This window comes from Anoplophora glabripennis, unplaced genomic scaffold, assembly GCF_000390285.2.
Source record: "Anoplophora glabripennis isolate ALB-LARVAE unplaced genomic scaffold, Agla_2.0 scaffold169, whole genome shotgun sequence".
In the NCBI taxonomy this organism is placed as follows: domain Eukaryota; kingdom Metazoa; phylum Arthropoda; class Insecta; order Coleoptera; family Cerambycidae; genus Anoplophora; species Anoplophora glabripennis.
Window position 1 is genome coordinate 350,132 of NW_019416320.1, and position 13,884 is coordinate 364,015.

The 13,884-nt window shown below is 33.0% G+C and overlaps 1 protein-coding gene across 4 annotated transcripts in view; it reads left to right on the forward strand.

Moving 5' to 3' along the window:
* Window positions 1-13,884, forward strand: part of LOC108903748 (uncharacterized protein PFB0145c) — a 62,351-nt gene that overhangs the window by 34,825 nt on the left and 13,642 nt on the right. For 3 of the 4 annotated variants that reach the window (XM_018706036.1, XM_018706038.1, XM_018706037.1), the window contains exons 1-2: window positions 13,247-13,319; window positions 13,631-13,717. In XM_018706036.1, the coding sequence (XP_018561552.1) occupies window positions 13,281-13,319; window positions 13,631-13,717 (126 nt within the window). In that variant the 5' untranslated portion in view covers window positions 13,247-13,280. Of the gene's footprint in view, window positions 1-13,246; window positions 13,320-13,630; window positions 13,718-13,884 lie in introns of those variants that run through there. The other variant, XM_018706039.2, reaches the window with a different exon arrangement.

Consider the following 13,884-nt stretch of genomic DNA (forward strand, 5'->3'; position numbering starts at 1 on the left):
GAATTTCCACCGAGGTCATGTGATATTACGCCGTGTGATTTCTTTTTGTGGCCTTACCTTAAAAACACTATTTTTGAACTGCCTATTCCTGATTTAAACCATCTGCAGGCTCGACTTATAGACAAGATTCGTGAAATTAACAATACCCCGAGCATCTTAGAAAATGTCTTTAATTCTTTGAGGAACAGGTGTGAAAAGTGCTTGGAACAAGGAGGGGGACACTTTCAGCAGCTGCTTTAATTTATTGTTATAACAAGGAGGGGGACACTTTCCGCAGCTCCTTTAATTGTTTGTTATTGTTATCACGATTATTCTTTAAAATAAAGTTATATAGTCATTAACGTTATTGAAACTGACAGCTGCTATACAGCTCGTTGAGAAATGAGGTTAAGTTGGTCGCTATAAGCTACTCCCTACGTCCAATGTGTCAGAGCCAACTTCGACCACGTTTTTATTTGAACGCTCGTTATATTATACTTCTTACAAATAAATTTTAAAATATAACTGTACAATACTCAATTTAAAGCTGCTTTATATTACTGCCAATTTGAAAAGCTTAAAGACTCTCATGCCACTGACCTGTGTTGTGTAAAGGATAAGTAGGTCAAAGTGAGGGTTCTATATATTTTTCATCAAATACCTAGAAAATTACGGCTCGCTATCTGTTAGTAAAGTAAATAATATATCCCTAATGAGCCAACCATTTATGATAATTGTTAAAATATCAGCAGTACATGTACTTAGAATTCATTAGAACAGTCCATTCAATAAGTAGTAGGCAGTTTATCTATTATTTACCTAAGTGGTGGATATTTTTACTGTTTTTCCACGGACAACTTGAAATTGTCCCAACACTTAAAGTATTAGCGGAGTCAGGCAACTGCCATTAGCCTATGTTTAGAAAGAAAAAATATTTACCGAAAAAAAAAAATTTGAGTGAAAATTATATACAGGGTGGCCAAATGAAAACGAAACAGAGCCATTTTAAATTTTATAATTCCGCCCGATACTTATTAAGAATTTTTATTTTAAAGTTGAAACTTATGTACAAACAATTAGGAACGGTAAAAATGTCAGTCATTCGAGGTAAGTACGCCAATGGTATAAATTTAGTATTTCTTGCGTTTCATTGGTTTTTGGTGATTTGTTATCACTTTCGTAAAAAAAAACAATTGTAAAAAACAGAAATGAATGCAATACACACACAATGAACGTAAAATTAGTGGATTCCAAATTATTTTCTAGTATTATTTGGAAGCGTTGGTTGGTAGTTTATTTAATTGTGTTTTTGAAAATTAAACACTATGGCTTATTCCATTGGGGAAAGGGTAGATATCATTTCGTTTTACTTTATGAACAATAAATGTGCGAATAGAACAGCTCAACTATTTAATGAACAACATCAAGATCGACATGTCAAGAGGAAGTATGTTCTAGAGTTCTAGAGTTAGTAAAAAAAGCGACAGGGAACGTAGCCAATAAAAACCGAGAAATTGAAAAACCTATAGTTAACTACTAAGCTAGTGAAGTTGCAGTTTTGGGACAAGTTCAACTTGATCCTACATTAAGTCCGAGGCAGCTGGCATCTGTGTCTGGGATCAATCGAACTAGCATAGAAACCATTTTGAAGAAGAATAAATTCCATCCATACAAAATATATTTAGTCCAGGAACTTCATGAGGATTATTATGACCGTCGTTTGCAATTTTGCGAAATAATGAGTGAGCGAGCAGGGAACGATCCACAGTTCCTTTTTAACATCTTTTTTTCTGATGAATGCAGTTTTTTCTTGAACGGGACGGTAAATCGTCACAATTGCCGCTATTGGTCCGATTCAAACCCAAGAGTTTTTCACGAGGTGCATACACAGCAACCGGAAAAATTAAATGTATGAGCTGGAATTTTCCGTGACCGGCTGGTGGGTCCTTTTTTTCTACCTGGTAATTTGACTGGCCAAATGTATTTGCAATTACTGGAAGACGCTATTGACCCTGCCTTGACTGATATTATTGAAAATGTTCCAGAGTATGATGATCATTTGATTTTTCAACAGGACGGTGCTCCTCCGCATTATGCGTTAATTGTCCGTCAGTATTTGGACCAATGCTTTCTACGGTATTGGATTGGGAGATGAGGCAGCATTGAGTGGCCTCCACGATCACCGGATTTATCACCCCTTGATTTCTTTTTGTGGGGATACCTAAAAAGTAAAATCTATAAAACACAGCCAGCGTCGCTGAAAGATTTGCGTCAAAGAATCGTCGACTAATGCCGTCGAATCACTCCGGAAATGCTTCGGAATGTGCGTGAACGTTTCGAACAAAATCTTTATTCTTGTATGGAAGCGGGCGGTCATCAGTTTGAATATTTAATGAATTAAGTAGTAAGTAAGCAACTAAACATAATTTAAATTTTAAAGTGTAAATTTTTTTAAAGTATTGGGCGGAATTATAAAATGTAAAGTCTGTTGTAAAGAAAATTGTAAGAGCTTTCAAAAGAAATATTACTCAACCCCCAATGCTATTTAAATATTTTTAGGTGATGCTTACCCTTGCTTGGGGGTGAAAGTGGCGGAGTCAAAAATACCAGCAAAGAATGTCCCCCTTTAACCTAAAATCGACGGGTCTGAGCGTTTTTCTACAATCTTGACGCAGTTCCTGAAAATGGCTCTGTTTCGTTTTCACTTGGCCACCCTGTATGTGTTACAGTATGTTACGACATTGAAGGGTGTGCTTTGGAAACAACCGAACAACGACCAATTAAACAGTAAAGAGAGCACTGTTGATCACCCTGTACACGCGTGGTATCCAGCACCATTCTCACTTCGATTACATTTTTTTTTTACGACATAACGTGGGCAACTTGGGACGCTTGATTGGACAGAATTAAAAAAATAATAAAAGATAAATCACTTAGAGGTTTTATCGTCCACAGTTCACTTCAATTTTACAACTGAACATATCTTTGCAATTAAGATAAAATTATATAAAAACAGCATTGCAATAACACAATAACATCCTTAACCTTTAGTGTACTATATTGAAAGCAAACGTGTCAAAAATTCTCCATATTAATATAAACGAAATTTGGACAGTGCCGGAGAACAGGAGAATGTCTACAGGAATAAAGTAAATTAAAAAATTACTATATCTTAGCTCTGACGATTTAGTTGGCTACTGCAAATCCCCGGCAAAGTCCTTACCTTTTTTTATGTATAGATATGTCTGTTTCCTGTATCATATGTCATGCAGTAAGGTAATTTTGCAATTTTTTAAATGTCGACCATAGATATCGTGCTCGAAAAATTGAAGGTCGCCGTGGAATCGACAAATCTGCGTCTAATTCCCAGTTGGCGTGTTGGGAGTGTTGGAAAACAATTGTATCGAACAAGCGCTGCTGTATTATTGTAGTCGATGTTATCTTATCTCACGTAATTGTACCGTCAACAGAAGAGATCCTATTGTTAACAGGATGATAAAATAATAATAAAAAATGTTATCTGTACGCCAAACAAGCGGCTCGGGTTTCACAATTCTGGTGCCGATGGCAACAGTACAAATCCATGTTTCTATTAGTTTGTCTCATCACAACTATGAGTATTTACAGGGTGTTCCGTTTACATTTAAAAAAGCCGAGAGGTGAGTTTCTCATGGATAAATAGTACGCGATATGACATTGTTTGTTGAAGATAAAATTTGGATACGAATAAATATCAACTGTGTCTTATTAAGAAAAAACGTGCAAACCATGTTATTCTGGAAATCAGTGCCGTGAATGTGGGTATTTTGTGGAATATAATTGAAAGAAAAATATGCTAAAAGTCTAAACTAAAAAAAATACAGGGACAAAAATTAAAGGATAAACAAAAATTCTAAATTTTTAGGTGATTTTCAAAAGGCTGTAACTTGGCGAAAAATGGTCGTAGAGCAACAGAAAGAAAGTAAATTGTAGCTTGAAGTTTCTATTTTCAGGATATGAAAGTAAAATTTTTTTATCGTTATCCACATTTAAGAAATTATAAGAAATTCAGCGGAAGAAAAATTTCAAAATTGTTGCTTCCCTGTCATCCAGTGGCGGTTCATGACTTCCACAACAGAGAGGGCGGAAAAATTTAGGTACAAAGTATTGAAAAAAAATCAAATATAATTGGGTAGTTCGTCTATCACTGCTGGGCGACGGTAACCATGACCACCGTTGTAAACATTTTACAGATTTAGGGGCGAGCTGGAGGAGCCCACGTATTCAGTATATTAAAAATGAATTTTGCATGTCGAGTTAAATTGACTGCACATTATAAATTCAATTATTAGGACCTGTTGAGCTTCCGCCACGTTTAAATGACGTTCAGTATCCAAATTTCTTAGAATATACTTTGCCAGATATATTAGGTGTGTCCTTGAATATTAGGAGGGACCTATGATCTATGCATGATGGTGCACCACATTGCAACCAGTTTGCGATGGATTAGACGTGGGCAAGATGCAACTGTGGATTGGCCTGCCCGGTTACCCGACCTGAATATTTTAGACTGATATTTTTGGGGATTCATAAAAGTCAAAGTTTATGTTACATCAATGCAAACTCGTTGGGAACATGTGGAAAATAAAATGAAAATGAAAAAACATTTCGAAAAACCAGTCTTTTTTCGTTATTATATGACGTTTCTTTTTTAATTAATTTTGTGACTTTAAATTGGTCTCCTCTCATAGTTAGAGATATCACATTTTCCTCTTTCTCACGTGCAGACATCTCGTGAGATAAAGGACGATAAGATATGTATGAGACCCAGCCAAGTACGTGGGCTAGTTGCAAACGAACGGTATGACGTCACAACGTCTCTTCCGTGCGTTTCCACGAGCTCTGTTTTCATTCATTATTTTGAAAAAAATATGCCAAATGGGCCTATTACATATACTGAATCCATACTAACATATGTAACTTCTGTAATTCCCTGTGAACACAGAGTTTTACCTACAATTTTCTTGAAAAATGTACATCCTTTCGATGTTCAACTAATACAAATTTTTCCAGAATAGGTACCTTTGGGGTTTGCAAAACTGTCAGGATGTCTAAGAAATTTTGACTACTCCCATCCAGCCGCTGCTGTTAGGAAAATACATTTTGCTATATGGTTATTAAGACACAGACATTTAATCGTGCAAATTTGTTTCTAGTCCAGTTGGTAGAGGTTCGGCCTGTGTCAAACCTTGATAACCCGGAAATAACTACACAGGCCTACTTTAAATGATGAGTACAATACAGGTTAATTTGCTGACAAAGTATTTTATCTGGAAAAATATTAACAATTTAATCGTGAAATTTTTTTTTAGTAGTTTTCTTTAAATAACTCAGCGGGATGACTTTGTACGAAAAAAATGCTTAGGACATGATTTTGTTCGTAATAAAAATAGCTACAAAATGGCGGTGGTCCGATTACGAAATTTGCAATAACAAAGCCGTGAGATTGAAAAAACGGTATAAAACGCCAATTTTTTAAGTTGTTGTAAAAATGTCAATTATAAACAAAAAGTAATAAAACTTTCGAAAACTATAGTTCAATATATATACAATAATGACGCTAAAGCCGAAAATCAGGAGAGCAAAACTTTTTGTTCTATAAGGTGTTATACATTCATCGGCATCTGAAACTCGAAACTTTGCCAAATTTGTTCGAAGCTTTGCTGACACTTGAAATTTGGTACACACATAGTGTAAATATGCAGAAACCAAAAGCAATTTGCAAAATTCAAGTATCTTCATTTTTGCAGTTTTGGTAAGGTTTTATACGTCACCCTAGTTTTATACGTCACCGTTTTTTTAATTTTTGGACGTATATTTATGTATATTTATAAAATATTCCATTACGGTAGATTAGCCAGCACAATTACCTACAATTTAAAAAAATATATATTTTCATCGTTTAGATCCTAAGCTACTTAACATTTTGCGCCTGTTAGCCGTAGTCGTACATTATTCAACATATTAACATAAAACAAAATCGTACGTGTGGGGTAAACCTTTAACTTTTCATTTTCGAGCGCGAGCTCCGCTCTTCGGCGCTTGTATACTATTAGAAATATGCAACAGTAAATTTAAACAATTGTTTACTTAAAGTTAAAGGTTTACCCCACACGTACGTTTTTGTTTTATGTTGATATGTTGAATAATGTACGAGTATGGCTAACAGGCGCAAAATGTTAAGTAGCTTAGGATCTAAACGATGAAAATATATATTTTTTTAAATTGTAGGTAATTATGCTGGCTAATCTACCGTAATGGAATATTTTATAAATATACATGAATATACGTCCAAAAATTAAAAAAACGGTGACGTATAGAACCAGGGTGTCGTATAAAACCTTACCAAAACTGCAAAAATGAAGATACTTGAATTTTACAAATTGCTTTTGGTTTCTGCATATTTACACTATGTGTGTACCAAATTTCAAGTGTCAGCAAAGCTTCGAACAAATTTGGCAAAGTTTCGAGTTTCAGATGCCGATGAATGTATAACACCTTATAGAACAAAAAGTTTTGCTCTCCTGATTTTCGGCTTTAGCGTCATTATTGTATATATATTGAACTATAGTTTTCGCAAGTTGTATCACTTTTTGTTTATAATTGACATTTTTACATCAACTTTAAAAAATTGACGTTTTATACCGCTTTTTTAATCTCACGGCTTTGTTATTGCAAATTTTGTAATCGGACCACCGCCATTTTGTAGCTATTTTTATTACGAACAAAATTATGTCCTAAGCATTTTTTCATAGAAAGTCATCCCGCTGAGTTATTTAAAGAAAACTACAAAACAAATTTTTTTTCACTATTAAATTGTTAATAACTTTTTTTCCTGATAAAATACTTTGTCAGCAAATTAGCCTGTTATCGTACTCATCATTTAAAGTATTCCTGTGTAGTTATTTCCGAGTTATCAAGGAAATGTCACCAACAGTAACATTTCGGCCTCTGCCGACTGGACTATTCTATCTTTAGCCGATTTAAAGATAATCCAGAAAAAAACCTTTCCCAAATTAACAACTTTAACACCCTGTGCATCGGAAAAGCAACGTATATAAGGAAAAAGTTATACGAACAACCCCAACTGTTTGTCCAACTCACCCCTCGCTTTTCTTGAAGTATAAACGAGACACCCTGTATGCAAACCTTCAGCAAAAATCCCCAAGAAGTTCGGAGAATAATAATATACCACCCCTTCACTAGCGTACAAAATAATCGACGTACCTGTTGTTATGTTTTCACGATATCTGCTGTGTATATCCGTACGTTTTGATAATTACCTGTTATTACTAAAAATATACAGTTCGAAATAATAATTGCCGCATAATTACGGATGTCGTCATACGCCACAGCGACTACCGTGGATTTTAGTGTTGTCACAATGCAGCGCTCGAGGCTGGTTTTAGCCGTTTTATTATCAGCGACGAGGCTAGTATGGTGACCTTCGAAAGATAACAGCCGATTCGATGATTTTTTCTAACGCAAACTTTCCGTTTTTATGGAAGCGATGATCAGACAGTTCCTGGGTTGAACGGAAACGCTCTTAACCGAATTCGGCAAAGAAAACCACAATGTTTTAATCATAACAGCAACAAGCTAATTAGAGAATAGACGACGATTTAGAAATTTCAAATAAAACTAGTATTTCTATGGCGCAAATTTATTTTTGAATATCCTTTCCTTTCGGTTATAAGTACAGGGTGATTTACTCTATTTTGACCCCCCATTAACTTTCTTGTTTTTAAAGTTAAAAAAAAAAATGTGAAATACAAAAGTTGCACGATTTTTTATGAAGTTTTCGAAAATGAAAAACAAATGAAGCAAACAAAATGGCCGCGGATGTTAACTTTGTTAATTTAAATGAAACACCCTGTATATTTTTACATATTTGGTTAGAACGTTCCCTGTCGAGCATATCATATAGGGTTTGTTGGGCCCATCTCTAACAATAAGCGCAAAAACGAAAAGAAGTTTTTTTATTAAGAAAATAAGATATCTTGCAATTGTTAGACCTCTTTCAGGTAGGTATGTATATACAGTGTGTCCCAGAAGTAACCCAAAAAATTCGTATTTTATTTTGTATTAAGTTTTCCCAAAAACGCTAAAACACGTCAATTAATAAATAGGAATTGTCGTTTTGTCACGTTGCTTAAACCTTTTTTACGCTATGTTTCATAAACCTATGACGTCATCGACATTTTTTTTTTAATAGCACTACCTAATTTTTTAAGCATAAATGGATAGCCCTTTTGAAGGGAAATGCGTCGATATAGAGTTTGGCCTACTTTAATTTGACAGGTGAGAAAAAAAAGCCAACGATTGGAATGGACATGGTTTGAAATAACAACAAAAGTAGGTATCATAAACAGAATATGAGACCAATTGTTGCAGACTTTTTTATATTGAAATACAAGTATTCAACTATAACATGTGTAAATTTCAGCCCTTAATATTAATAAATGAAGCCGCGGTGATTTTTCGAAAAAAAAAAAGAATTGTCGGCCCCTGTTGGTCGTAGGACAGACTTTTTTTTAAATTCGTGAAAAAATGTCAACTTTCGAATGGCAGTATCGACATTTTGATACGAATTGAAATCAAAAAGATAATCAAAGTTTTACGGCTCCGAAAAAAAAAACGATATTTGAAATCGACTTTAGGCTCGCGCAATATTTACACATAATAGTGTAATTATTAAAGAAAATTTTAAGCCCAACCCCGTTCATAAAGATGTGGCGGCCTATGAATTATGGGGATTTTACAAAAACGCTTTTTTTCCGAAAAACTCGATTTTTGCAAAACTATAAAATATTTTTCAATTTTGAAAAAATCATTTTATTTTGCTCACCAAGGGCTATCCTTTCACCAAGTTTCATAAAAAATATTTATTTTTGAAAGAGATACAGCTTTTTGAAAAAATTGAGACTTCGCGGTTTTTTTGCAATAATTAATTTATTTATTTATCGATCAAAACCGGTTTGCTTATACGATCCGAATTAAAAATTCCTGCAACTTTTGTTTGAAACATTTTTCTCTAAAATGTTTAGTTTTTTTTTATAAATGACTGTTTTTTGAGAACTTTGAACGCCATTTTGAAAATGAAGCCCAAAAATTCATTGAACTCTACGGAATTTTTCCTAAATTTTATATATTTTCAAGTAATGAACTATTTTTAGCAAAAAAATGAGGTATTTTCGACAATTAGATTGGACTTTAATGGGGGGGGGGTCAAAATATGCTGAATGACCATGTACAGTTGTAAGGACAAAAATTCGAACAGAAAACGTGATCTATAAAAATTAAATACTTTTGTGTCTGTTATTATCAGTTTGGGACAAGAGAACCTGTTTTGTAATTTTTTTTAATGTGTTAATATGAAGTTTAATTTTTTGAATAATCTTAAATAGAAAAACTAATAGCAAAATATTTATTTAAAAAATTTACTTTAAAGGTTATGACTCCAATCATATTGAGTTTTTAAAAAATGTTAGGAACTTATACCATTATTTTTTTACGTTGACCTTTAAATTTTTGGTTCAGAATTTCCAGACGCTCATTATAAATAATTTTATTCAACAATTTTTTGGAAAAAAATGATTTCTTGTCACTTTTGTAGTTTTCTTAAATAACGATATCTTGCAAAAATATCTCTCGAAATGTCAAGATCCTAAATCGTCGACGAAGCAGCTCACCCGGAAATTGTTCTACCAAGCTATTTTTATATTATACAGGGTGATTCACAAACGGTGACCAAATATGAAACCTCGTATTTGGTGAATTTTAAGGGGTCTTTCGTATAAAGTTTTTATCTAGGACGCTTCGTTAAAAAGATACAGGGTGTTAAATTTAAAAAAAATATTTTCAATTTTTTTTTATAATTAAACTGGATGATGTAAAAGTGATTTCAATTCGTTTTTTAAGTTTTACTCAAAAACATAAGAGCGTAGTAATTTGTAGAAAATTGAAAGACGAATCTGAAAATATCATGATTGCTACCGTAAAGCAGTCGCGTGCTATTTCATATAGAAAAATATACCCTGTATCTGCGCCAGTGGAGCATCTAAATTTTAGAAAAATGCCTCAGATTTTGGATAATGTTTACATAAATACATGTTCCCAATTTCAAATAATTTCACTTACTAGTTTTTAAATTATTTAAAAAAATTTAAAATATTTTTTTAGGTTTAACATCCTGTATCTTTTTAACGAAGTGTCCTAGTTAAAAATTTATACGAAAAACCCCTTTAAAATTCGCCGAAGAATACGAGGTTTCATTTTTGGTTACCGCTTGTGAATCACCCTGTATTATACAGGGTGTATTTAAATGGAGGGGCACAAATGATACCAAAGATTCCTTGGGTGAAAATAAGTCGATTTAACCTAATATGCCTATGTCCCAAGTCGCATAATAAAAAAGATACAGGGTGTCAAAGTGAAAAATAATAAATAGTTTTTCCTTAATAATTTCTACAATTTGAGTCAGAAACGTTTCAAATTTTCAACAGAGAGGTCTTTTAATGATGGGAAAAATAATATAATAATGATTTTTGAGTGTCGAGTACGAGGCGCCCTCTGCAGGCAACGTTATACATTGAATATGTAGTAACTTTTTTGACAACCCCCGCATACAGCTTTTAGTAACAAAATATGAAATATTGGACTTTTTTAAACAAAAAAGGTATACTTATCAAATATGGCTAAAACCAATCGTTGAGGAGATATTTTTAATTTTATAAATTAGTGTTACGGATTTATACCTCCACGAATACCAAGGTTCGCGTTGCTTAAATAAGAAAATCGAGTCATCGATCAAATGTCATTTGATAATACTCGTAAATTGCAATTTTGAAGTATTAGTTTAAAGTGTTAATTGATTTTAGTCACTATTTACCTGCGTCCTAGATATTAAATAGTTTTGGAATTGAATAAAATAACAAATTATGTATAGTAATGACGAGTATGTAGCATCAGTACCTTCGTCCTGAAGGTACTTGCAGAAGACGTCTTATTCGCTATGTGGAACTTGAAGAAGTTGTCCTTAGCAATTTACAAGATCAGAATTCTGAAACTAGTACCAGAAAATTGGCGACACAGGATAACGTTTCACATACTACGATTAGAAAAATTGCGAATGATAATAATCTTTTATACCCCTACTATCTGCAACCTGTGCAGGAATTGACTGCTGCGGATCTACCTATCAGGATAGATTTTTGTCAATGGTATATCAACATTTCAAGGGAAAACAGAAATATTTTATCCAGTATTTTGTTTGGTGATGAAGCGTCATTTCGAAGACATGGTTTGTGAACCATCACAATAATCACTCATGGTCTGACGAAAATCCTCACCAAGTTTGTACATCCAAATTTCAACAGAATTTTAGTTTAAATGTATGGACAAGATTTATAGATTATCTTATTGGTCCGTTTATTCTTCCCTTTAAAAAATCTTTTTTTTTTATTGTCAGCCAATTGTTTCTCTTAAATTATCTATTGAATATTGTTAAGTGAATCTTGGTTTTAGTTCTTTTGCTCTTTTTTCTAATAATTTTATTATTAAACTAACAATAAATAAGTATTTTGCAATATTTTTTCATCTGAACTTTCATATGAGATTTCTATAATACTGGATTTAAATAATTTCACGTCCACAAGAAAATGTGTTTTTTAATAGACACCGAAAAAAACATTAAATAGAAATTATGCAACAAGTGTATTCACACATGCTAAATTAATAAACAAAAAGAGTAAAGTAAATCTAAAACAGGAAAAATAATGTTGTCTCAGTTGATTCCTGCGCCCCCATTTGGTCGAATTTTAAAATACAGAACCTTGGTATTCGTGGAGATATAAATCCATAACACTAATTTATGAAATTAAAAATATCTCCTCAACGGTTGGCTTCAGCCATTTTCAATAAGTATACCTTTTTTGTTCAAAACAGTCCAATATTTCATATTTTGTTACTAAAAGTTGTATACGGGGATTGGCAAAAAAGTTACTACATATTCAATGCATAACATTGCCTGTAGAGGGCGCCTCGTACTCGACAATCAAAAATCATTATTATATTATTTTTCCCATCATTAAAAAACCTCTCCGTAGAAAATTTGAAACATTTCTGACTGAAATTGTAGAAATTATTAAGGAAAAACCATTTTTTATTTTTCAATTTGACACCCTGTACCTTTTTTATTATGCGACTTGGGATATAGGTATGTTAGGTCAAATGGACTTATTTTCACCCAAGGAATATCTGGTATCATTTATGCTCCTCCATTTAAATACACCCTGTATTATATTTAAAATAAGTTTTTTTATTTTTTACAATTTCTGTCTGCTTTAAATAAGAAGTTAAAAAACGCATCATCTCTCTCGAACAGCTTTATTAAATACAGTTTTTAACGAAAACAAAAATTAAGAGCACTTTACTTAGGGAAAATTTCACGTTTTGAAATTTTTTGGACGCTCTATATATTTTATTACATATTTGGTTACTGGCCATAGCTTCCCAGTACAAGCAAAACTTTTTATCAAGAATAAAAATTTTTACTAGAGTGAGATACCCTATCCGGGGCACATTGTATAAATTTCCAATAAATAAATAGTAAATTATGTTAATGTTTTGCAGGAGTAGGTTATAACTCAAACTCTGCCTTTTTACGATTTTTTCAGTATAATCTGTTTGATTTTGTAAGTAGGTCGATGTATGTTGCAAATAAAATCATTTTATTCTTATTCTGCGCATACACAACGATGCTCTAACATCAGTTATTATTTGTTATATCATTAAATACCTAATATGATTCTCATCGACTTACCTTACACTGCTGCTGCTGCTGCTGTTGCTGCTCCTTTTCCTTAAAAAACATGAAAACAACATGTAAGAGATTAAAAATATATCCTGGTGATCCTAGATAAAATTTTTGAGATTCTAGTGAGGTAAAAGTCGTCCAAGAAAGAATAAAATTAATTTAAGAAAGGTTTATTTTCTGAAAAATTAAATCAAATCAGAAAAAAATATGGATATACCCCATTGCCACTTGAAATTACTGTAACTTTATTGCCTCGCACAATATAAAATAATATTAAAGTTTAAAACCAGTTAACAATACATATGACAAAGGATATTAAATATTTTTTAATTTACATTTAAATTACATTTTCAGTTTCTTATCGGTTTCCACATAGTAGTTTTATACTCGGTAGCAATGATGTTTTATGTCCGTAATTGATCTCGAAAATTTAACACTCTTTCGAATGTTACCTGTCCCTTATGTGAGTTCTAGGAATAAAAAAGTAAGTGTCTTTTATTTCTCATCGTTTACAAGATCAACTTACCTGACTACTACTTTAATAACCAGAAATAGTAATATACCGCTAGAATAAAATAAACAATTCGTAAAGTACACAAACTCATTCCAGATTACGTCACAAGACATCAAGGATTGCCGTCTAATCCAACTATTTTTTCATGATAAAATAACGTAAAAACCACGCTTTGAACACATTTACCATTAGTCCTTTATTGAAACTCTTATGTGCGCTTTGGTCTGTATTATTTTTTTAAAAGTCTTGTTTGAGCCAATGCTAATTGTCCCAATTTTTAGTGCCACATGCAGAATGCAGGACAACAGTTTGGCCAAGGTGGTGCCCCCTCCCACCAAGGTGCTGCTTACGGGCACACAGAATCCTCGGTAAGTACCATCAAAGTACCAAAAAGACGGTAGAGTACCGGATGACGATGCGCGAGTGCCTTCAGTGCGATTTTGGACGAGGCTTGTTTGAAAAATTTTAGTTTGTGTGATCGATTTTGAAACGGAATTAGACTGGATGTGTTTGAAGGCGAGGTGGACGTTCTGAT